This window comes from Pomacea canaliculata, linkage group LG4, assembly GCF_003073045.1.
Source record: "Pomacea canaliculata isolate SZHN2017 linkage group LG4, ASM307304v1, whole genome shotgun sequence".
NCBI lineage: Eukaryota > Metazoa > Mollusca > Gastropoda > Architaenioglossa > Ampullariidae > Pomacea > Pomacea canaliculata.
The window spans coordinates 502,569-529,702 of record NC_037593.1 but is presented as its reverse complement, the minus strand read 5'-3'; the positions used below and the strand labels follow the sequence as shown (position 1 = coordinate 529,702).

General features: G+C 50.3%; 1 protein-coding gene across 9 annotated transcripts in view; it reads right to left on the bottom strand.

The window, feature by feature from the left end:
- LOC112562801 (potassium voltage-gated channel protein Shaw-like) overlaps window positions 1–24,943 on the bottom strand; it is a 37,834-nt gene extending 12,891 nt beyond the window's left edge. For 2 of the 9 annotated variants that reach the window (XM_025236301.1, XM_025236305.1), the window contains exon 1: window positions 23,980–24,943. In XM_025236301.1, the coding sequence (XP_025092086.1) occupies window positions 23,980–24,054 (75 nt within the window). In that variant the 5' untranslated portion in view covers window positions 24,055–24,943. Of the gene's footprint in view, window positions 1–883; window positions 1,152–6,352; window positions 6,369–9,471; window positions 10,264–13,739; window positions 19,104–23,979 lie in introns of those variants that run through there. The other 7 variants (XM_025236302.1, XM_025236307.1, XM_025236300.1 and 4 more) reach the window with 5 other exon arrangements.
- Window positions 24,944–27,134: the final 2,191 nt, after the last annotated feature.

Sequence of the window (27,134 nt, the reverse complement as noted above, 5' to 3'; positions counted from 1 at the left end):
CCTCTCCTACTGTTACTAACCTCTGCCACTGTAACTAACCTTTCCCATTAACCTCTGTACTGCCATTAACCGCCCACTGCTGCAGGACAGATGGAGTGAGCGAGGGCGGTTGTTTATTCTATTACAGTTGATATGTTGTTAGTTCTCCCGTCCCTCGTGCTGTACACACGTATGACACCAGCTTTCCGCTCTTTATCTGACAATCCATTAGTTTGATAACAAAGGTGTGAACTGTTGACGACTCCGTGTGGAGCAAGGACTTGGTGTGTAGTGGCAGGCTGGTCGCACACCTGCACGCACGCTCGGCACACAAACACGTGAACAGCACGCGCTGACACGTCACGAGGCGTCAGGTGCCAGACAGTTCTGAAAGTTTACCAAAAGCTTTTGTCTTCCTCTTCCCACATTTCTTTTGCTTTCTGTCGGAAGGCGTGAGGGTTGACCTGTGAAGTGGTGAGTCGTCAGTGAATGCTGTGAACCCACAGCCTGCTGACCACAACACTGTGACGTCAGCTGTGGCCTACATTCACACAGCGTCCTGCCACACACGTTTGTCTGCGTGTGAGCGTGTTCAGGCACGTGCGTGAGTGTGTGAGTGTGTGAGTGGCTGAATGAACACGTGCCGACCACCAGCGACGCTGTCCACTGACGATGTCAACACTCACCTCAAGATCTACTACAACCTCCACTTCTCTTGTCGACACAGTCAAACTGATTTAACGCCAGCAGTTACAGACGGACTTTGAAGAACGAGACAAGTGGTGAAGTCATGTTGTTATTTTCATCACCCCCACACCCCCACACCCACACCCCAGTCACACGCAGCACTGGCTGAGTGCAAACTGTAAAGGTGTGGATACCCGAACAGCCAAAATCTGATTACCTGAGTGAGGCTGGACGACAAGCACGATCCCCCAGAGAGCATCATCGCGGCCACTTGTCTCCTCACAAAACTGTGAAGAAGCTGCGAGCACAGAGCCTGGGGCTCTCCCCCCGACAGCAGGCGCTGTACCGCAGCTTTGCCAACTGATGTCAGGGGGGGGGGAGTGTTGTTGTTGCCTGTTTTTTACCGTAAACTTCGCACGTGCCTCTTCACCACAGGCTTCCGACGAATATTTGGATGTGCACACAGCAACTCACAACTCACAACTCACACCTCGCACCTTTCCTTCCACTCGTCATCTGCAGACCTTTGCTTCAAAGGCCACTCACTCTTTCTGCTCCTTGTTGTTATTTACTCGCCACCAGACCGGCAGTACCTCGCTCTCAGCAGATTATCGGTCAGGACATGACAGTGCCTCCCACCCCTCACCCCCACCTCACCCTCACCCCCACCCTCACCCCCACCCTCACCCACCCTCACCCTCATCTCTCACCCCCACCCTCACCTCTCACCCCCACTCACGTCTGTTTGGCGTGATCAGGTGACTGTGTGTCTGTGTGCACCTGGTGTACAAATGGTCAGGTGTTGTTGTCTTCATTATTCTCTCCTCTCTCTCTCACACACACACCAGAGGCTGCGGAGCGAAGGAGTCAAGGAGAGTCAAGGTGCAGCTGCAAGTCTGACATCGTCATGCAGCTGCCACGGTGAGGGTGTCTCGCTCAGCTAACGACACAGAGACCAACCACGACTTGTATCACTGGACGGCCGACAGACAATTTTTTCCAGTTAAATACTAAAACGAGGCAGGAGACTACAAAGCTTCCGGTTAAGTCACATTCATTGTTACGGCTCGCCGAGACTAACAGCGGAGAACTTGGCAAGAGGCTGAGCGTTGGTCTCGGCAGACAGCAATTCAACACAATGTAGTCTACACTGTACAATGTAATCCTCTCTATACATTAGTTTACACTGTAATCCTCTCTATACATTAGTGTACACTGTAATCCTCTCTATACATTAGTGTGCACTGTAATCCTCTCTATACATTAGTGTACACTGTAATCCTCTGTATACACCAGTAAGTACACCTTGTGTACAGTAAGTGTGTAGCACCCTCTGTAATCCTCTATCCACTAGTGTGTACAGTGGACACTAGTGTACTGTAATCCTCTCTACCAGTGTACTAGTGTACACTGTAATCCTCTCTGACACTAGTGTACACTGTAATCCTCTCTAGACACTAGTGTACACTGTAATCCTCTCTCAGACACTAGTGTACACTGTAATCCTCTCTAGACACTAGTGTACACTGTAATCCTCTCTAGACACTAGTGTACACTGTAATCCTCTCTATACACTAGTGTACACTGTAATCCTCTCTAGACACTAGTGTACACTGTAATCCTCTCTATACACTAGTGTACACTGTAATCCTCTCTAGACACTAGTGTACACTGTAATCCTCTCTATACACTAGTGTACACTGTAATCCTCTCTAGACACTAGTGTACACTGTAATCCTCTCTATACACTGTAGTGTGTACACTGTAATCCTCTCTAGACACTAGTGTACACTGTATCCTCTCTATCTCTCTCCTATACACTAGTGTACACTGTAATCCTCTCTAGTGTACACTGTAATCCTCTTCTATATATTAGTGTACACTGTAAGTGTACACTGTAATCCTCTCTAGACACTATATTAGTGTACACTGTGTAATCCTCTCTATACGTTACTAGTGTACACTGTAATCCCTCTCTATACACAGTGTACACTGTAAATCCTCTCTAGACACTACTGTACACGTGTACACTGTAATCCTCTCTATCACTAGTGTACACTGTAATCCTCTCTATACACTAGTGTACACTGTAATCCTCTCTAGACACTTAGTGTACACTGTAATCCTCTCTATACACTAGTGTACACTGTAATCCTCTCTATACACTAGTGTACACTGTAATCCTCTTCTATACACTTAGTGTACACTGTAATCCTCTCTAGACACTAGTGTACACTGTAATCCTCTCTATACACTAGTGTACACTGTAATCCTCTCTAGACACTAGTGTACACTGTAATCCTCTCTATACACGTTAGTGTACACTGTAATCCTCTCTATACACTAGTGTACACTGTAATCCTCTCTATACACTTAGTGTACACTGTAATCCTCTCTAGACACTAGTGTACACTGTAATCCTCTCTATACACTAGTGTACACTGTAATCCTCTCTATACACTAGTGTACACTGTAATCCTCTCTATACACTAGTGTACACTGTAATCCTCTCTATACACTGTAGTGTACACTGTAATCCTCTCTATACACTAGTGTACACTGTAATCCTCTCTATACACTTAGTGTACACTGTAATCCTCTCTATACGATAGTGTACACTGTAATCCTCTCTATACATTAGTGTACACTGTAATCCTCTCTATACATTAGTGTACACTGTAATCCTCTCTATACACTAGTGTACACTGTAATCCTCTCTATATATTAGTGTACACTGTAATCCTCTCTAGACACTAGTGTACACTGTAATCCTCTCTATACACTAGTGTACACTGTAATCCTCTCTAGACACTAGTGTACACTGTAATCCTCTCTATACACTAGTGTACACTGTAATCCTCTCTATACACTAGTGTACACTGTAATCCTCTCTATACACTAGTGTACACTGTAATCCTCTCTATACACTAGTGTACACTGTAATCCTCTCTCTACACTAGTGTACACTGTAATCCTCTCTATACGTTAGTGTACACTGTAATCCTCTCTATACACTAGTGTACACTGTAATCCTCTCTATACACTAGTGTACACTGTAATCCTCTCTATACACTAGTGTACACTGTAATCCTATCTATACGTTAGTGTACACTGTAATCCTCTCTATACACTAGTGTACAATATAATCCTCTCTATACATTAGTGTACACTGTAATCCTCTCTATATTAGTGTACACTGTAATCCTCTCTATACATTAGTGTACACTGTAATCCTCTCTATACATTAGTGTACACTGTAATCCTCTCTATACATTAGTGTACACTGTAATCCTCTCTATACATTAGTGTACACTGTAATCCTCTCTCTATATTAGTGTACACTGTAATCCTCTCTATATTAGTGTACACTGTAATCCTCTCTATACACTTTAGTGTACACTGTAAATCCTCTCTATACATGTAATCCTCTGTGTACACTCCTCTCTCTATATTAGTGTAATCTCTCTATACTAGACAGTGTACTAGTGTACACTGTAATCCTCTCTATACACTTAGTGTACACTGTAATCCTCTCTATACACTAGTGTACACTGTAATCCTCTCTAGACACTAGTGTACACTGTAATCCTCTCTATACACTAGTGTACACTGTAATCCTCTCTAGACACTAGTGTACACTGTAATCCTCTCTATTACACTAGTGTACACTGTAATCCTCTCTATACACTAAGTGTACACTGTAATCCTCTCTATACACTAGTGTACACTGTAATCCTCCTCTATACACTAGTGTACACTGTAATCCTCTCTATACAGTGTAGTGTGTACACTGTAATCCTCTTCTATACACTAGTGTACACTGTAATCCTCTCTATACATTAGTGTACACTGTAATCCTCTCTATACATTAGTGTACACTGTAATCCTCTCTATACACTAGTGTACACTGTAATCCTCTCTATACACTAGTGTACACTGTAATCCTCTCTATACGTTAGTGTACACTGTAATCCTCTCTATACACTAGTGTACAATATAATCCTCTCTATACATTAGTGTACACTGTAATCCTCTCTATACATTAGTGTACACTGTAATCCTCTCTCTATATTAGTGTACACTGTAATCCTCTCTATATTAGTGTACACTGTAATCCTCTCTATACGTTAGTGTACAATGTAATCCTCTCTATACATTAGTGTACACTGTAATCCTCTCTATACATTAGTGTACACTGTAATCCTCTCTATACATTAGTGTACACTGTAATCCTCTCTATACAAGTGTACACTGTAATCCTCTCTATACACTAGTGTACACTGTAATCCTCTCTATACACTAGTGTACACTGTAATCCTCTCTATATTAGTGTACACTGTAATCCTCTCTATACATTAGTGTACACTGTAATCCTCTCTATATTAGTGTACACTGTAATCCTCTCTATACATTAGTGTACACTGTAATCCTCTCTATACATTAGTGCACACTGTAATCCTCTCTATACATTAGTGTACACTGTAATCCTCTCTATATTAGTGTACACTGTAATCCTCTCTATACACTGTAGTGTACACTGTAATCCTCTCTATACTAGTGTACACTGTAATCCTCTCTATACATTAGTGTACACTGTAATCCTCTCTATACATTAGTGTACACTGTAATCCTCTCTATACATTACTGCACACTGTAATCCTCTCTATACATTAGTGTACACTGTAATCCTCTCTCTATATTAGTGTACACTGTAATCCTCTCTAGACACTAGTGTACACTGTAATCCTCTCTATATTAGTGTACACTGTAATCCTCTCTATACATTAGTGTACACTGTAATCCTCTCTCTATATTAGTGTACACTGTAATCCTCTCTATACATTAGTGTACACTGTAATCCTCTCTATATTAGTGTACACTGTAATCCTCTCTACATTAGTGTACACTGTAATCCTCTCTAGACACTAGTGTACACTGTAATCCTCTCTATATTAGTGTACACTGTAATCTCTCTACACTAGTGTACAGTGTAATCCTCTCTATACATTAGTGTACACTGTAATCCTCTCTACATTAGTGTACAGTGTAATCCTCTCTACATTAGTGTACACTGTAATCCTCTGTGTACACAACACACCTGACAGCGCCGACAGAGACAATATCCTCCTCACACCTGACACCTGCACGAAACACGCGCTGACTACACAGACGACTCTCCTGCCACCCTGAGAGAGGTAAGCTCGTGTACATGTCATGTCATGTCACTACAACCACTGACAACAGAGGGTGCTGGCTGCATGCGTACTTCACGATAAACAAGAGTGCTCTCCCCCACCCTCCGTGGCAGGTGCCCAACACTTTTTTAAAAATAAGTCAAGCAGCAAGGTGTTCCTCACGGTCACCCAGGTAACTAGTCAGAGTGCGGCAAGTGAGTACAAACAGCTGATCAAGTCACCCAGGGTAACCTAGGTAACCAGGTGCAAACAGTGCAACAAGTCAGTCAAAAGTCCTCAGTCAGGGCCTCCCTTGCAGGTGATCGCCCTGTGACGTCATGTGCATCAAGTGCGGCAGGTAAAAAAAAAGACAATGAAGTGAGGAGGCGAACAAAGCCGAGCCCCGCTGCAGGTAGAACACCAGGTGAGAAAACAGAGGATTGGGGGAGGGGAGGACATCAGGTGAAGTGCGGTACAGGTAGGAGCAATGTGAGAAAAAAGGCATCACAAACCTGAGTGAACATCAAACGTCAGCCGCTGTCAGTGATTGGTGTGAGTGTGTGTAGACGTAGTCGTCTCGTGACGCCCGCACGCTCTTTGATGTATGGGAGTGAGTGAGAGACTTCACTAGAATAAAGTGTCAGAGGTGATGCTGAGGTGGGGCTGAGGTGATGCTGAGGTGGGGCTGAGGTGAGGTGATGCTGAGGTGGGGCTGAGGACTGATTTTTGCTGTTTTGTGTTTTATTCTGCAGTAGTCTCCCTTTAACCAGGTTAGGACGAATGTTGGTTTCCTCGGTGGGGGAGGGGGATGCGAAACCCTGACCAGACTTCACTTTGTCACCTGCTGACATCACTTGCTGACCAGACTTGTCACTTGTTGAGAGAAAGATAATCTATTCGCGTACTGGGAAAAGACAGTGAAAAGAACACTGGAAACCTACTGGAGCCAGTGAAGAGTCCTCACCTGATGGCGAAGGCTTCACCAAGGATTTCTATAGACGTCACTGTAACGTCACGCTACAGTCTACAGGTGGTAGGACAGTAGCACAGGGTACCGTCTATGGGGGATAAGACCCACCCCCTCTGTGTCGGGACCCTCCCCCCAGTAGGTACATTCCTTTCATTCCCGTCATCCTCCTGCCAGATGCGGCCGTCTTCAGGTGCGGCCGTTACTCTAGTCTATCTTTAGATCGTGGAAGCTAACGGTAAAAAGACAAGAAGCGTTGGAGCGGCGCGGGACGTCATTGTTAGTCGTCACACCTTGGCCATGTGACCAGTCGTCATGGTGTGTAATGGTAACGTCACGCGGGCGTCACACCTTGGCCATGTGACCAGTCGTCATGGTGTGTAATGGTAACGTCAGCGGCAGGTAGGTAGAGACACTTGGGAAGACAACTAAACCTGTCTTGTAGACCTTGACAAACACGTGATCTCCACAACCCTCATGTCAACCAAGTGTGACGCACTTGACGAGGACACACACCGGTGTCTGTGTAGCGACTTCCCCAGTAGGTACACTCGACATACCTGATCTGACAGGTGGATAAACAATCACGTTGTTGTTGTTGTTGTGTGTGTGGGTGTCAGTATTTATTTACTGATGTCAACGGGTGAGAGAGAGTATTTATGTACTGTGTGGAGGGAGAAACGTCACACGTGTGTACATTAGAGAGGTAGGGGGAGACAAACAGTCCACGTGTGTTCTTGTGTACTTGTGAGAGGGAGCACGAGAGAATCAGAAGTAACACAAACAGTCCTGCTGACGTCACCTGGCAAGACAACAAGACAACAACTCCACACTGTGTCACAACAACAACAGTGCTGCTGACATCTTGCGGCATAAAGCGTGACGCACACACAGGTGTACTCCATGTTTTTCGAAGAAGCAAAGAAAGATTATGTCACATGGGGAAATGTATGAAATACATGATCGCCTAGCGGGCTACTTCACTTACAGGTGTGTGACGTGTGTACACCTAGTGAGTGACCTATGTATATATGTGTGACGTGTGTACGTACACCTAGTGAGTCACCTATGTATATGTGTGTGACGTGTGTACACCTAGTGAGTCACCTATGTATATATGTGTGACGTGTGTACGTACACCTAGTGAGTCACCTATGTATATATGTGTGACGTGTGTACATACACCTAGTGAGTCACCTATGTATATGTGTGTGACGTGTGTATGTACACCTAGTGAGTTACCTATATATGATAACAATACCAATAACAACCGACTTTATTAATCCCAATGGGCAGTTTAGATGGGAGCTGTGCCCAGTTTCCAAAATATATGTATAAAAAAAACACAACCACACACATGCACACCTACCTATCACACACCTACACACACACACCGCTGACAGTTCATCTGTGATTGAGTAGCTGGACTGCTGATGGCACAAAAGATTTCAGATGCCTGTTGCTCTTACACACTGACATGACATGGCGTTTACCTAAACTTAATAAAACAAATTTCCCCACTAGCATATGTTCAGGTATGGACAGAATGCGGGAAGCTTTCCTAACTAGTTGTTGATCACAGAAGGAAGTCAAGTCCCTCTGTTTGATACCAATTATCTTGGAACAGATGTGAACAATGTTATTCAAACTGTTCCTGTCATGGACAGATAGATTATGAAGCCAGCATACAAATGAGAAAGATAAAAGACTCTCAATAAAAGATTGGTAAAAACGACCTAAAATTGCTCTGCTAACGGAGAAGCTATTTAACTCCACAAAAGGTACATTCTTTGCTGGCCACGTGACAATGTGTTCAGTGTTCAGAGTCCATTTAAGCTGGCAATCAAAAACAGTTCCCAGGTACCTGAAAGAGGTAACAGTTTCAACAGGTTTGCTATGTATCACACTGGGAGCAACAAAATCATCTTTAAATGTCCTAAAATCTATGTTCAATTCTTTTGTTTTGTCTACATTTAACTCAAGAAAGTTATCGCACCACTGTACAAAGTCTGTTAAGGCATTACCATGGGTAATGATGGGTATACACCTACTGATGTATATATATAATGGATGTACACCTACTGATGTATTTATATATAATGGATGTACACCTACTGATGTATATATATATAATGGATGTACACCTACTGATGTATTTATATATAATGGATGTACACCTACTGATGTATATATATAATGGATGTACACCTACTGATGTATATATATATAATGGATGTACACGTACTGATGTATATATATATAATGGATGTACACCTACTGATGTATATATATAATGGATGTACACCTACTGATGTATATATATATATAATGGATGTACACCTACTGATGTATATATGTATATAATGGATGTACACCTACTGATGTATATATATATATAATATGGATGTACACCTACTGATGTATTTATATATAATGGATGTACACCTACTGATGTATATATATAATGGATGTACACCTATTGGTTCACCCACTTACAGAATGACATACTGTATATTTTCACTCATACAGACATTTGCTGAGAGACTTGCTAGAGGGCGCTGAGGCCGGGCACGCAACACCTGGGTAGTATTAGTGTGTAGCACTCAGCGTGTAATGAGGTGAGGTGAGGTGAGGTGAGGTGAGGTGAGGTGAGGCCCTACTCACCAGCAGCATGCTCCACAGCTTGAGGGACCCGCTCCCTCTGGACAGCGCTACGTTGACACCCGAGTTGCTGTGATGCATGGCGACTCCTCCTCCCTCACCCGTCCTTGTACGCCACACAAGCACCCGACTTACACGTCACACGATCCTTGCACCTGTCACAACCTTGTCACCTACACCTGAGTGCAATGTCTCTACAGCTTGTGTACACTGTTCAGCCTGCACACCTCCACCCAGCTCGGACACCGGCCTTGTGCCCACAGGTGACATGCGCACTGAGGTAGGGGCAGGCTCTACACCAGACACGGTGATGCTCTACACCAGACACGACGATGCTTACACCAGACACGACGATGCTCTACACCAGACACGGTGATGCTCTACACCAGACACGGTGATGTTCTACACCAGACACGACGATGCTCTACACCAGGTGCAGAGGTCCAAGCAGCTCATCTCGCCCGTCGTCAGTCAGATATTAGCGACGACCGAGGAGCGCCGATGACGGGTGTAGAGGAAGGAGTGAGAGAGTGGTGGAGGGACACTAGGATGAGCGCGCAGCCCGCCGCTCCCAGCACGTGCAGGAGTTGTCTGTAGTGACAAGGGGCAGACCACTCAGGGCAGTGTAGAAAGCGGTGTGTCGGTGACACTAATGTCATCTGGCATGTCTCCTCCTGTCTTCTGTGCTCGCGTCATGCCACCAGCCTCATCGCCTCTCTACAAGCCACACAATGACCAGGCTGTCCGACAAGATGGACCCTCCACCCCCGCCCTCTCACACCCCGCTCCTCTCCCTCCCCCATCACAATCCACAAAGTTTGAAGCTTTAGATTTCTTGGCTGCTGCAAACGGCGGAAAAGTGATGTGAAATCAATAGGCGGACGATGCCAGACCTGTCTCAACTCTTGGCTCGTGGCGTCACACACTTGTGGAGCCTCCCCTCCCTCCGCCTGCAGACCTGCTGCTACGTCACACCCGGGGTCTCTACAGCCTCTCACCTGCTGCTACGTCACCCCCGGGGTCTCTACAGCCTGCTACTACCGTCACACCAGGGTCTACACCACACGCACCTTGCCGCTGCGCCGTCGACACCAAACAACGCCGACACTCATCGCCGCCACACAGATCGCGACGACAGCCAACGACTTCACCTGAGCACCTGTCCAGCGACTGAACACGACGCCAGAGTCTGGCGCACCTTCCCTCACCAGCACGCACGCGGCGACTGCTCCTGATGATGATGGTGGTGGTGGTGGTGGTGGTGGTGGTGTGTGGGGAAGCACGCAATAACATCTCATCTCCTCTGATCGACGACTAACCCCTCGCGATCTACACACTTTTTGTCTTCTTTATTGAGATGAAATATGGGTGTGCGGTGTGGGGTAGGGAGGTAGGGAGGTAGGGAGGACTCGTCACCTCCACAGCAGCATGGCGTGCTACAGCCAACACTTGCAGCACGTGGCACCGCCCTCTCAAGCCCGCCTGCAGCTGTTGTCATCCTCATCTTGCTGGCGCTGCTCACACCTGTCTCACCTGTCTCACCTGTCTGCCGCAGATGGCAGTTATTCTATTCATGTCTTTTTTGTCATTGATCAGCGTGTGATGATGGATGCTGCCCCAGCAAGGTACGTAATGTTACAGTCTGCGATACGACAGGTGGGCACGTTACACATGTCGCCACCCACCCCTCACCCCGATCTCCACAAGACCGATCCTCCCTCTCCCCTCATTCCGCCACCTTAGTAAATAAACAGTCACAGACTCGTGGGCTACACACAACTTTGTGGAGAAAACAAACAACATCGTCAGCGAGTGGCCGGGTGGGTGTAACAACACTTCAGAGAAATAAGGATTGTGTGTGAGAGTCAGTGTGTGTACACCCGTTACACGCACCTACCCTGTCAATGTGTATACACCCGTTACACACACGTTACACGTAACACCCGTTACACACACCTACCCTGTCAGTGTGTAAAAACCCGTTACACGCACCTACCCTGTGTCTGTGAGAGTCAGTTACACCCGTTACACGCACCTACCCTGTCAGTGTGTATACACCCGTTACACGCACCTATCCTGATGGTGGTGGTGGTGGTGGTGGTGGTGGTGGTGGTGGTGGTGGTGGTGGTGGTGGTGGTGGTGGTGGTGGTGGTGGTGGTGGTGTCCTTTATTGTCAAAAGCCACATCAACAAGGCCAGACAAGCTTTCACCAGCCTACGCCCCATCTGGAAGTCCTGAACATTATCCTTCCGCAGTAAGACCTTCACCTTCAACACCAAAGTGAAGACAGTCCTACTGTATGGTTCTGACACCTGGAGAGTGACAAACACCATCAACAACAAGCTCCACACCTTTACCAACCGATGCCTACACCATATTGTCGGAATAAGATGGCCTGAAACAGCAAAGCGCCAGTGGGGTGGATAGGACACCAGCTGACACCATGGCACTTGACTGGAACCCCCAGGGTAGAGGAGAGGTGGGAGACCACAGCAGGCCTGGAAAAGAACAGTAGAGAGCGAGGTGAAGGACGTGGGCACACCTGAGGGGGGGGGGGGTAGCCCTATATGTCCGCTGGCGAGGTGGTGTTACTTCCCTATGCTCCTCCAGGAGTAACACGGAATAAATTATCTACATGTATAGCGAGAGTGTGTCTTTATACATATATAGACAAAGCTAGATGTGTATATATCTATAGAGGTGTGTATATATATATATGTAAACATATATAGAGATGTGTATATATCTATAGAGGTGTATGTAAACATATATAGAGATGTGTATATATCTATAGAGGTGTATATATATATATAGACAGAGTGATGTGTGTGTAGAGATGTGTATACCTGTGTATACATACAATGTCCGTGTACAACCACATGTGTGTGTGTGTGAGACAGAGAGATGCTGTCAGTGTGTACAGATGTGTGAGAAGTGGTTTCAGTTGTGTGTGTGTGTGTGTTGAGGTCACGTGGCACCGTGAGCTGAGGAAGGTGGCGCATGTGCGATGACCCCTCTAAGGTCAAGAAAGGGCGGAAGGTGGCGGTGATGGCGAGCATCACCTGTAATTTGCGGGGCGCTGGGAGGACCAGGCGTGAGGTCCGACCTCACCTCCAGCCACTCCATCTTGCACTGCCCCACCCACCCACGGCCCACTGCCCACCGACAGGTTGAACTCTTGGCTGAGACAAAAGGGGGGGGGAGGGGCTGGACACGTGCCAACGTGCGGGAGGACAGGGGCAGGGGGAGTGAGGGGGAGAGAGGGGGAGTGAGGGGGCTGGTACTGTGTTCCTGGCATCAGCCACGGCTTGTGCGTCGCTTGATTGGAAGCGTGCCATCCGTCTGCAATGTCACCTTTGACCCCACAGCGAGCCCGCGAGATGCATGCACATGCACGTTGTACTGTTCGCGCGTGTGTACGCCTCCACGTGTGCGTGCGACTGTGTCTTTCTCCTGCCAGCGAGCGCGTCACAGTCTGTAATTGGGGGACTAATTGCTGTTAATGAACCTCCTAGTCCCCCTCCTGCCCACGCGTGTGAATTCCCAAGTAGAGGAGAACAGTCTGTGTGTGTGTGTGTGTGTGTGTGTGTACGGGTGTGTGTGTGTGTACGTGTGTGTGTGTGTGGACTACCAAGTACAGGAGAACAGTCTGTCTGTGTGTGTGTGTGTCGTCACTTCCTAAACCTTCAGCAAGTGCACCACGTAGAGGACTAAAGCCCGCCACCCAGTTAGAATCTTACCCAGAAGGTACACCAGTGACGTCACGAGGGCTGCAGCAGGTGTCCGCACTGTTGAATGACTGGCATTAACGTTCAGGAAGACATGAGGCACGACAGTGACGTGCGACAGTCGCCCTCACCAACACCCTGTCACCAACGTCACCGGTACAGGTGAGGACACTGCTGTTACAAACACCTTAACCTTGTCAGCTACAGAAAACTAGCATCTCTGTCTCGCTCCGTCTCTCTGTCTCGGGTCTTTACGTCTCTGTAGCAGTCCAGTTCTGCCGGCACCGTCTGCGACTTTCCGTTTATTACCTGCAGACAGGTGTCAGCCTCTTACCTGTAGACAGGTGTCAGCCTCTTACCTGTAGACAGGTGTCAGCCTCTTACCTGCAGACAGGTGTCAGCCTCTTACCTGTAGACAGGTGTCAGCCTCTTACCTGCAGACAGGTGTCAGCCTCTTACCTGTAGACAGGTGCTAGTGTCTTACAGTCAGTCTCTCCCCTGCAGCAGGCGGCATTGTCACCTGCAGATAGACGAGTGTCTCACCTGCAGACAGGTGTCCGTCGGGTGGCAGGGCAGAGTGGAGTGGGTGGCGGAAACAAACATGGCTGCAGGTCGCTCGCCACCACTACGACGACGACATCACCAGCAGCTGCCAACGTTTCACCGTCGTCGTCATCCGTACATCCAGGTTCTTGTCATGTGCCGCTGTCATCAGGGATGTCTTCAGCTCCTCCCTGCAGGTGAGGGAGAGTCGTTACACGGATGCTCAGCTCCTCCCTGCACTCGGTGACACGGACTCACGTGTGTAGTCGCATCAACTGTCACATAGTGTCACATACACTGTAACACGTGTAGTCGCTGCTGTCGCTACTTTGACCGACATTGTTTCTGCCATCGCTCAGCCAGTCCGACATGTGACATACCCGGATGTTGTGACGAGCACAGTTGTCGTTGGAACTGGCTACAGATGAACTTTGACACAGCGAGACACGTGGTGTAGGGAGGCGGGGCATGACAGCCTGTGTACAAAGTACTGGTTGACCGGCTGACCACAACCGCTCTACAAGACTGGCTGCGGGGCGCGGGGACGGCGCATCACGTGGTCCCTGGAGCGTGTTTACGCGACTCACCGCAGCCAACTCACAGGTCATTTATCTCCCTGGCTAACGACCTCCGTCACATCCGGCGCTGGAAGCAAAGAGGAGACAACACCATCTCCACTCGCGACAACAGAGACGTAAGTCTACTCGGGTGTCACGTGATCAGTACGTCTTCACTCGTCATCACGTTGCATCCGGAGACACAGCGCGCCAACAGCTGACGTCACGAGGTTGTACGCCACCTGGCGGAATGTTTTGGGTCCTCGTCATTTTCAGCAACAAACTGTTGTCGGCAAGTTCAGCGTTTTCCACAACTAAAGGTCGACACGTGACTTGTCCAGGTTGACCTCTAGAACTACCTGCGCAGTTCTACCTGCCGTGTCAGCAATGTGCGCAATGACCTACTGCGCACGGCGCCTGCTGTAGCCATGGCAAAGAGTTCGCCAGTCTTGTCCATCTTGCCACTTCCGCTTGACACAAAGGGTGCGCGTGTACAGCCGCCATCAGGGCGGTGGGTACAAAACCAACCGACCACCGCTCGTGGCGAGGAAAACAATGGCGGGGCAGCGAGAGGTCAAGGCCGACTCCTCCTGTGGGATGGTGACGTTGACAGGTCACAAGTGACGCACGAGGCTACTTGACGAATGCACGCAGGTCTCCGTGGAAATCGCCACACGGTGCGCCCTCGATGACTGGCCGGTGCTTGAGGACCGTCTATAGGGTCTGGCGGCGAGCTGCAGCCTCAGGGCTCGCTCTATGAACACTCATCTCCTTCTGTCTTACACTCATTGTCGGGTTAGCCTTAAAATCCACAGAGAGAGAGAGAGGGGGGTACCATCCTCCAAATATGCTGTAGTCATGGAGATGTGTGCAACAGAGTGACGTCACGTGTGTACACTGGATCACGTGGTCTTGAGGCACAAAAACGTCTGCTGCCGTCAGTTGTGGAAGCAGCTACCTCGTGTCTAACAGCTTTCCCTCGTTCACAGGGAGCTGTCACAGAAACCACGTCCACTGTTCACAGGCAGTGTTCACACTATAATCGGGCCGCAGGAACAGTTCACAGCCACTCACAGCTTACTCCCGACATTTCAGTCACAGAAAACTCCTGGGGAACTGCTGCACCTCCCACCCGGGGTGTGGACGGCTGTTGAGTGATTCCCAGACTTGGGCACTGAGGTGGCTGGGTGTGAACAGACAGCGCGACACACACACAGACACACAAACACACAAACACATAAACACACAAACACAAACACACACACACACACACACAAACACACAAACACACAGACACACACGCTGTGAGGACCTGTGAGAGCCAGGCGACCCTCACTTCTTTCCTCGCGCCACGTATCACGTGATCTCACCACAAACTATCCCAGCTTACCAAAGTCTCCATCTTCATGTCTCTGGGTCTTGAGCTTCAGTCCAAGGCAGCTGACCCCTGACCCCTGGACACTGAGTCAGCACATCCGTTGCGAAGTGTTCAGTGACTCAAGAGATAGAGAGAAGGAGGCACAGGGCGACAGACAGACAAACAAATATCAGCACAGTGAGTTCCTTGACTAACAAACAATAATCTTGATGTTGTCGTCGTGTCGTGTATTCAACATGCCGTCTGAACCCACCTGTGGGACACCTGGTGCTGAGTCCACTTCCGCCACACCTGACAGTTGGTCCGCTACGGTCCACCAAGCGGGCGACTGACAAAGTTCAAAGGTCATAGGTTACATGTGTCGTCATGTTAGATGATGAAGCAACGCACAACCTCCTTGAATTCCCAGCTGTGAGTAACAGGTATAGTCACATGGTCCGCGGTGGTGTAGACAAGCTGTAACAGGCTAGTCCCGTAGTCCTCTGGTGTAGACAAGCTGTAGCAGGCTAGTCCTGTAGTCCTCTGGTGGTGTAGACTGTAGACTGTAGACAAGCTGTAACAGGCTAGTCCCGTAGTCCTCTGGTGTAGACAATGTGTAACAGGGTAGCCCCGTAGTTGTCTGGTGGTGTAGACTGTAGACTGTAGACAAGCTGTCACAGGCTAGTCCCGTAGTCCTCTGGTGTAGACTGTAGACTGTAGACAAGCTGTCACAGACTAGTCCCGTAGTCCTTTGGTGTAGACTGTAGACGGCGGTAGTCGTGAGCGTCACAGACGCGAGGGCTGCGGACTGTGGGTGTCGGTGGCTACAGGAGCTGGTGTGCGAAGCAGACGTCACCCAGAGCGTGACGTTCGGCGACTGGCGTGGTCTGTAGTCTGTAGTCTGTGAGCTCCACACACACTTCTGCAAGTTTTTGCAGCGGAGCAGCGGTCGACAATTTGGCATAATTGTTCCTCCATTGTCGGCCCACTCCAGGCAAGTAGCGCCCCCTGTGGGCCGTGTGTGGCACTGGCTGCAGCCATGCTGTGGGGGTAGGGCAGGGGGGCTGCCTCCCCTCCCCACTACTTGCTGGGTGTCTGCAAAACTTTACTCCAGTGTCAGTGGCATACTTCACTGCAGTGTCAGTGTCATACTTCACTCCAGTGTCAGTGGCATACTTCACTGCAGTGTCAGTGTCATACCTCACTCCAGTGTCAGTGGCAGACCTCACTGCAGTGTCATACTTCACTCCAGTGTCAGTGGCAGACCTCACTCCAGTGTCATACTTCACCCCAGTGTCAGTGTTATACTTCACTGCAGTGTCAGTGTCATACTTCACTCTGGTGTCACTATCTAAGTGTCATACTTCACTCAAATGTCACACTCTAAGTGCCATACTTCAAAGAATGCCACGCCTTTCCCTTTCTGTGTGTCACTGCGCATGCGTCAATAGAGGGTTACAGATCGCAGGTCGTGCTGTCGACACAGGGAGGTAGGAGGAGGGGAAGATGGGAAGGAGGCGGTCAGCTTTCGTCCGAGAGACCGGATGAGAAGCCCTGCCTCACTCCAGACATCGCAATCAAATGTGGCAGTGTGGTGTCATGGCATGTCATGTCAGTCACAGGATGTGAAACTTCTGATGGCAGCACAGCAACCGTCCTTGCATACTACATTATGTGAATGGTGTGACACACGAGTGAGTGAAGCTCTGACACACATGATGTGACTTGTGTGACAGCCCAGCTCTCGCGATGACACGAGTGTCAGCAAAACTTGTTTCCTTCCGACAAACGTTCACTGTCATCGCTAACGCCTTCAGTCATCGGCGTTGTCCTCCTGGATGTAGCAAAGAACTTCTGTCTCGTCTCATATCTGTGTGCGTGTGTGTGTGTGTGTGTCAAACAGCGGGAACCAAGTCATCTGTCACACACACACACATATTTGACATTTGACAGTGGGAGGACAGTTGATGTGGCAGCAGACGTGGAGGAGCAGGAGCCAGTGGTTGTCGTTGTTAAAGGTAAGACTTTGGTCTCTCCAGGGTGGTCGACTTGTAGATGGCTTTGCGCGCCGTCTGTCCAGTGACGTCCGTGACCGACTCTGGTGTCGCTGGGGAAAGACTAGCCCCACCCGGGGTACACTTCACAGCCATTGACGATGTCGACTGGACAGAAGCGTGAAGCTGGCGTTTGTTACCGAGTCTACCAATAGAGTCTGCCGGCCTCCTGCCACAAGTTTTCTTTGAGGTCAGATGCCAGCCGCCTGCGAGTCCTCCAGGGAACCGCAGTGAGTTCAGGCCCCTGGCAGTGCGTTCACAAGATGGCGGGTTACTAGCAGGTCCACGTCTAGTCAGCGTCTTCTCAGGTCTCCCGACAGGAGTAGGTGAAAGCCTCATTATCAGCTGATGGTGTCCTTTGAAGTTCTGACAGCTGGGTCCTCAGTGATGCTGCGGGCAGCTGGGTCCTCACTGGCAAGCTGCGGACAGCTGGGTCCTCACTGGCAAGCTGCGGACAGCTGGGTCCTCACTGGCAAGCTGCGGACAGCTGGGTCCTCACTGGCAAGCTGCGGACAGCTGCTGCTCTTTCCGCTGGCACCTAAGGCATGAGAGTTGGGTGGGTACAGCGAGCTGTGACGGCAAATCAGGGTGGTTGCATCCTGACGGTTTGGCCGCCATTGCGGGCAGACTTGTGTCAGCTGGTCACGTGGAGACGGAGGTCTGTCTGGCCTAAGATGTGACGTTTACAGAGAGCGGTCACGGCTGTCACTTGCAGGTTTGCCAAGGAATCGACTGTCGGCGAGGACTGGGTGACGATCCTCTAAAGTCGAACAGAAGTTCGCGACCCACGCGCCGAGCTCTGATGTCCCACAACAGCCTCACCTGGCAGTAGTGCCGGGCACACGTCCCACAGGTAAATGCAGGTGTTGAGAACTGTGTGTGCGCACGCACGCGCTCATGCCCCAGATACCCCGACATCCTCCACACAGGCGGCGAGGCAAAGTCAGTCAGGCTGCCAACAATGTGTGGCGCACACCACAGGTGATGTCAGCAGCCAGGCAGCCAGGCAGCCTGCCAGCATCAGCCAGTGATTGTCTCCCCTAGTGCTCTGACATGACAACGGCGGTGTGGGTGATGTGTGATGCCACAACAGCTAAAGTCTTCATCCGGGTCCTTTCCCCCTGCCCCTCTTCTCTGGCACCTCCTGTCGGTAAAGTCACGAGTTGTCCAACCGTGCACCCGACATCGGTGTGCGGGCCTCTCCACACACCCGTACTACATCAAGACTTCAAGACAAGCAGCCTGCCAACCGGCCAGCCAGCTAGCCAGCCTACCAACCAAACAGCCAACCATCCAGCCAACCAATCCGCCAGCCACAATTTATATAAAATCGAGCACTGGCCTGTATGAGGGAATGTGTTTATGACTGTAGCGCCGCCTCTCATTTCTATTTACCGTTGCCCTCCCTCAAGAGGTCCCCGGGACGGCAGGTCCAGCTGCCACGTGACACAGTCGCCGTGAGGGTCAGTGAGGACACTTGACTGCCAGGCCACTCACTACAGGTGTGCCGGTGTGTGGGGAACATTCCAGGCGAACTATGAACTCACCTGAGGGAATGTCGTCCTCCACTCACTGGCCCCTGAAACTACCTCGGCCTGGCACACCGCCCTCAGTTCTCTCCCCTGCCCCCCCCCCCCCTGCCTCCCCTCCTCAGCCTCGTGCGAAGTTCTCCGCTGCTAGTCTCGGCGAGCCGTAACAAGCAGAGTGACTAAACCGGAAGCTTTGTACACACCAGCCTCGTTTAGCAGTTCACTGTGTCAAGCGGTGGGGCAGCAGTCCAGGGACACAAGTGACGTCGAGAGGTCAGCTGACTGCCACCCGCTTGTTGATCCAGACACTGGCCAGCGCTTGGCTAAGTATTGGTGGAATGAAACTGTCGGGTACCGCTGGCTATCTCACTGTTTCAACCTGGGTTGTGTCAGCTACTAACGACTGTGGTTACCGCGGCCACCAGGTGGCGTCTTTGCCTCGGGTTGACCACCACCCAACTCGGCGATGACCTACCACCTCCTTACAAGGACTGGAGTTCACAAGGTCGCCGCCTGCCGGCCATCAGTCATCAACTGCTGTGTCTGTCTGTCTGTCTGTCTGTCTGTTCACGGAACAATCTACAATGCACTATGGACCCACACACACTCGTGTGATGTAAGTCTGTCGTCACCAGTCGTGTAGCGGGTTGTTTACAAACAAAATGATGAACTAGAACTAAGTACTCGAGGGAACCTTCTCGTAGACCTCTCGTGTAGTAAACAATATCGTCTACACACACATAGACACAAACACACACACACGCTCACACACACCAACACACTGAGACTGTTTATGTTGCTGAGACACATTGCTGCATACCTCGTGAGCAATTATCTCCCCCCAGCAGTTCCACTTGACTGAGCAAAGGTGCAGTGGGGAGGTGCAGGCTATAAACATTCCCCCTTTCCCCTCCTAGTTTTGTGGCCTGACGTCCCTGACTCCACACAGCGCCCGGTGCGAGGGGTGGGGTGGCGTGGGGTGCACGTGCAGTGGCTGATCGTTTGAGCCACCACCCCGCCCCCCCACCCCACCCAGGAGACTCGGTCAGGTCTGGCAGCGCGGGCCTGTGCAGCATCTCGTCTGGCTGAGCTCCGTGCAGTCGCTGACTGGCATGAAACGTCACCTCCACAGGTCGTGCACCCCACCGCCACACCACCCTCCCTCCTGCCATTGTTGGGACAGGGGGTCACAGCTAGGGCCAGGGGTACCCCCTCTCTTCTCTCTCTCACTCCTGGAGACTCGCACAGCCCTATCATCATTCACTGAAGGTGGTCATTACTTCCGGTGCAGGAGTCACGCACGTCTCAAGAACATGGCGACCACGCGAGTACGTGCAGGGCATCCACGTCCTCCAGCCTCCACTCTCTCCTCCAGTGTCGAGAGTAAGCAACTCTAGTGTCGAGAGTAAACAACTCTCGTGTCGACAGTAAACAACTCCAGTGTCGAGAGTAAGCAACTCTAGTGTCGAGGACCAACAAGGAGGGTGAAGCATGAAAGTGCAGGCAGTCGCGTTGCTGTGGCGAGCAGTGACCTCATCTGCGTACCGCTCTTAGCTGCTGCTGCTGCTGCTGCTGCTGCTGATGATGATGATGCTCAGTCACGTGATCAACCATCCAATCAAAGTTCCATAACTCACAGCAAAGCAAGACATAGTCGCCCTTGGGAGAGAGGACTTTATGGGAAGATGTGCATCACTGAGGACTTGCAGTGTGATGTCTGCCTCACCTCCAGGCTTCCTCGCTGGCTCTGCTGAATGTCGGGACTCATCTTTGTTTTTGTTTCTTGGAAAATCAAAATATGGCCCCGCCATGGTGTCGTGACCTCTTAATGCCGTGGTGTCGTGACCTCTTAATGCCATGGTGTCGTGACCTCTTAATGCCGTGGTGTCGTGACCTCTTAATGCCATGGTGTCGTGACCTCTTAATGCCGTGGTGTCGTGACCACAGTGTTATGACCACGGACTGTTAGGGTGTCAAAACACCATGACCTCTCAACTGTTGACACTGTAAACATAATTGAATGTCCAAGTCTCAAGACATCCTGACCCTGAATGCTAAGGTCACAACTACCTTGTTGTGAGTTCTGTCTACTCCCAGGATATCTCACCTGGCGAGTTATATCACCGGTCGTGTATGTGATAGAGAAGCATATCGAAAGAATTTTGATTAATACAGTTATTTTAGTGTTGATGTAACCTTTGACCTTAAAGAGTGGTTCAGCATCAGGGGCTGTGTGGTGGTTGTGATGGAGACCAGAGTACAGCAGACTGACTTCACCTCAGCTCTATGGAGGAAGATAGGTCTGCCATCCCCTGTGTAGTTAAATGTCACGATTACTCAAGCCATGGCGCAGCCTGGCAGTGACACTGTCACACACTCAACCTCCTGCTGACACTGACATTTGGTGCACGCTTAGCGGTAACCATAGAAACATTCAAACTCACTGCTTTGTTAGTATTTACCTTACTTTCCTGTTTGCCGCTACACCTCCACACCCCGCTACACCTCCACACCCCGATACACCTCTACACCCCGCTACACCTCCACATCCCGCTACACCCCCAACACCACACACCCCAAGTCTCCCTCCCAACAAGTATTTTTTTTTTATGCGTGGCAGTAAAGCTGCCGTCCGGTGTATGGAGGGAGGGCATGGGGTGTCCACTACACACCCCACCCACAGCCCCACCCACAGCCCCACCCACAGCCCCACCCACAGCCCCACCCACAGCCCCACACAAATGGCGAGTAAAACTATTGTCACGTGGCCAGTGATGGGAGATAATCTCAGCTCCCACAAGGTTTGTGTTTTGACGACGACTACGGACGCTCCCTTAGGCACTGGAGGGAACTTGTAGACAAGGGCTGTCAGGTTTTCCTCCTCTACCTCCTATGTTCGTGGCAAACAAAGTCTCCTCAGTGCAGCTGATGAGGCGCCCAAAGACAAAGGAGGGGGGCACAGTCCGGCATGTTGGGGCGGGGGGGGGAGGGTAGGGGAGATAACTCTTCACGTCTAACGGCTTTTGACAGAAGCGCTGTAGTAAGTCCACTCACCTCACCTGACCTCACCTCACCTGACACACCTGTGGGACGAGACGCTCACTGTGTCATGTACTCCACCTTGTCGCGCACACACGTGCAGGACTGAGGCACACTCACACTCACGTGATGCCCACGTGACAGGAAGTAACAGCTCTTAGTGTCAACAACTCACACAACATGGAGGACTGCGTATCGTGTCTGGCAGCCAGGTAAACCTTTAGGGCAGTACAGGGGGCAGTACAGGGGGCAGTACAGGGGGCAGCCTGGGGTCAAGGTGGCCACTACATGCAGGGTCACAGAGAGTCAAGGACTTTAACAGAAACTAGAATGAACGAGCATAGCAGGCCAGGTGGTTGTCCTAGCAACAGCTAGTCACATGACTCATGACAGTGATTTCACAGTCTACATCACTATATGCCTCAATAGAATAACAACACACAGTCTACATCACGATACGACTCAATATAAATATTAAACACACAGTCTACATCACTATACGAGTGGCTCAGCAGTCAAGTACCATGGCAACGTCTGCCCAACTCTTTCATTTGTCTTGGATTGGGACGAGGTGTTGACATGTGAGTTACTGATGGTTGTTTGTATGAAGTGTAATGGTGTACACACGCTGTACACACACTGTAATACACACTGAGCACGTGCACACAGTAATACACTGTTTGTATGAAGTGTAATGGTGTACACACACAGTAACACACACTGAGCACGTGCACACAGTAATACACTGTTTGTATGAAGTGTAATGGTGTACACACGCTGTACACACACAGTAACACACACTGAGCACGTGCACACAGTAATACACTGTTTGTATGAAGTGTAATGGTGTACACACGCTGTACACACACAGTAACACACACTGAGCACGTGCACACAGTAATACACTGTTTGTATGAAGTGTAATGCTGTACACACGCTGTACACACACAGTAATACACACTGAGCACGTGCACACAGTAATACACACGTCTGTATGAAGTGTAATGGTGTACACACGCTGTACACACACAGTAACACACACTGAGCACGTGCACACAGTAATACACGTAATGGTGTACACACGCTGTACACACACAGTAATACACACTGAGCACGTGCACACAGTAATACACACGTCTGTATGAAGTGTAATGGTGTACACACGCTGTACACACACAGTAACACACACTGAGCACGTGCACACAGTAATACACTGTTTGTATGAAGTGTAATGGTGTACACACGCTGTACACACACAGTAACACACACTGAGCACGTGCACACAGTAATACACTGTTTGTATGAAGTGTAATGGTGTACACACGCTGTACACACACAGTAACACACACTGAGCACGTGCACACAGTAATACACACGTCTGTATGAAGTGTAATGGTGTACACACACAGTAACACACACAGAGCACGTGCACACAGTAATACACTGTCTGTATGAAGTGTAATGGTGTACACACACAGTAATACACACTGTAATACACACTGAGCACGTGCACACAGTAATACACTGTTTGTATGAAGTGTAATGGTGTACACACACAGTAACACACACTGAGCACGTGCACACAGTAATACCCGCGGCCTGCCCTATGGCGTTGTCATCATCTACCCTCATCAAACCCTTTTGTGCTGCATCAACAGTTGAACAAGAAGCCGCCAGACGCCAGAGTCCGGGGCGGGTACTCACCAGGATGTCCAGTTTGATGCTGGTGTCGAGCTGGGACAGGCGGCGGTACGCGGAGAACATGGCCCCGCCACACATGTACCCGGGGGTGGCGACTGAAGGACGGTTACTTGCCACAAACAGCGTTAGGGTCTCGTGTGTGCAGGTCGCGCATCATCGCCATCTGAGCGACACTCCACGCCTCGTCTGTCCTCCTCCCCCTCCCCCCACACACATGGCACAAGCAGCTTCCGCTCTCCATCCTCCCCAAGTCGTCTGCAGGGTGCGGGGTGTATGGGGGGGGAGGGGGATGGTGGTCAGAGGGACTGGGTATTCTCCTGGCATCCGTCGGGTCACGAAGTCACCTCCACGCCCTGTGGAGGCTGGGAGAGGAAGGTGGGAGGGTGGCTGGCGATAATTCCGACAATGGCGCCACAGACACACACCACCAACACGCACCGCCAGCAACTTGCCCGCGCGCTCCGCTGCCGACACCACAACCGCTACTTTCTGGTGACAGCCCCGCCATCGGCCTCACAACACCCAGCCAGCAACAAAGGCCGCCCTGACCCCCGGACTGCCTCCCCCACTCCAACTAACCCCCACTCAGCTAGTCGCTGGTCTCCATGCCTCGCGTGGGCAGCAAATCTCTGGTACATTGCAGCCACAGTCACAGAATGTTCCACACAGGGGGGCGATGGTCGGTGGGGGCAGGGGAAGGGGATACACGCTTTTCACTCAATTCGCCCGACTATTGAATTTCTGGCCGTGGAGAGGCCGCCTGGCAGGTGACCCAGCCCCCTCCACCCCACACTTTGCCAGTGCTCTCCCTTGGACCGCAGCTGACGAAAACTGAAATTCCGCTGGAGCACCAAACGTGCGGGTCGTCGCTCCACGATGGTCTCCTCCAATCTTCTCTCTCTCTCGTGAGGGGCCGCAGTGTCCACCACGTGACCTCCCCCTCCCCTGCCCAGACAAAGTCTTGTTTCTGTCCTCCCTCCTCCCCGACTGATGCTCGTGCGCTTGTCAAGGTCGGATGTGACATGCTTGGCCAAGAGAGCAGTGTTGGGTCACGTGACCGACAAGCGGTTTGCGTAACGTCGCCAGTGGAGGGAAGTCGCTTCCTGCCAGTGCCGTCCCCTCCACCCGCCCAGTCAACAGAAAGTTTGCCGTCACCACAGGCTCCACACCCCGGACTGGGTATCGATCCTCAACAAATTGCATCAGCGTTTGTGTGTCGTCTTCTCCAGGCTACGACATCCTTGTCATCCCAATGGGCGTCTCTATGTACGGGCGTCTCTATGTACGGACGTCTCTACGTAGCAAAACACATGTAGCCGCTCGTAAAGACCGGAAGTGACGGAGGTTAGGGCTAGTGATCAGCCCTGCCATGTTTTTCTTGTCACAGGACGTCTATGACACCGCTGTCACATGACACTTGTAAAACAACCTTTCACCCGGCGTGACACTCTAATGGGAGGATGCCAGCAGAGACCTCAACGGTGGCGCCACGGTCAGCGCCTGTCACCGATACAGCGAGGGTTGGCTGCCCTGGGTTCACCTCTCGTCTCGGGCACGCTGTTCTTTCTCCGTGGCATCTGTTTACAAGGCTGGCTGCCTCGCTGTGATGTTGTCTTAGTTGCTGGCTCGGCGTGCAACACGAGTTGTCCTCCCCCACTGCTAAGGACTTGTTGGGCTGGATTATCTCCCCCACTTCTAAGGATGTTGAGCTGGGTTATCTCCCCCACCGCTAAGATTTGTTGCAGGTGGATGTAGTGACGTTTGACTCTGATTTCAGTTTAAATTATTTGGCTGTCATAGTAACGGTCTCTCGGGAAAGGCGGCGCTCAGTGTAAATGTTTTCTGTGTAGGCAGCACTCCTAGCTCGAGAACAGACCATTACCTCCCTTCACACTTACCTTGACCCCCCACCTTTGACTTTATTCCTAGAGCAACCTTCACAGAGGCGAGGGCAATGCCAAAGGTCGCTCTATGGATGACCTGTCACTGGACATGCGTGTCAAGGACATACAATCGCATGACAGTTTATTTACCGCCATCTTGTAACACGTGTAACGCCGTGACCTCTGCCCTGTGTTTACTGTTACAGCACACCAAGTAAACAACAAGCTGAAGCTGACAGGATCACATGTTTGTACACGTGGCGGCCACAAACAGCCGCAGGACAGCGACCCAAGTGACAGTACTTCAGTGACAGGACCTGAGGCTACAAGTGACAGTACTTCAGTGACAGGACCTGAGGCTACAAGTGACAGTACTTCAGTGACAGGACCTGAGGCTACAAGTGACAGTACTTCAGTGACAGGACCTGAGGCTACAAGTGACAGTACTTCAGTGACAGGACCTGAGGCTACAAGTGACAGTACTTCAGTGACAGGACCTGAGGCTACAAGTGACAGTACTTCAGTGACAGGACCTGAGGCTACAAGTGACGGTACTTCAGTGACAGAACCTGAGGCTACAAGTGTCAGTACTTCAGTGACAGGACCCGAGGCTACAAATTTCAAGGCAACCAACCTGCAGGTCAGTGAGTGGTACACCGTCACTAGCTATGGGAGACATGGTCACACCGCTGCCCATCGATGACAGTCACTTCAAATGACGACTGACTGTCGTCTGCCACATCGCCCTCCGCTGGGTGGAGTAGGGGTGAGGGTGGGGCCACGCCACCCGTCATCGATGCCAAGGGGAGGGAAGCAGAAGTCAGTCAGCGAGGTTCGTAAGCGGGTCCTTACCCTCAGTGTTTGTCGTGGGTACACATCGCTTTTCGCGTGTAAACATGTTTATTGTGAGTAAACAGGTTGTTTGGGGTAATTAGCTATTTTGGGGTAAACACGCTCACCATTAATAAACAGGTTTATGGAGAATAAACAGGTGAGCTGTGAGTAAGCTACTGAGTGAGCAGTGCCACGACTGGTGGAGCGACTCTGTTCACTGGTCGTGCGAACTGAACTGTGGTGTGAGCAGTGTGAACACGTGAGTGCTCGGTGTCCTAAAGTCACTTCTTCACCTCACAGACTGAGGCTGACACGTGTGCGAGTCACGTGCTTTCTCGCGTTCCTGAGGCCGACTCACACGTTGTAATGTGGCGACTTGAGCCTGTAACATCGCACCCTCACTGTAACATTGTAATCAGCATTGACTAATCAGCATTACAC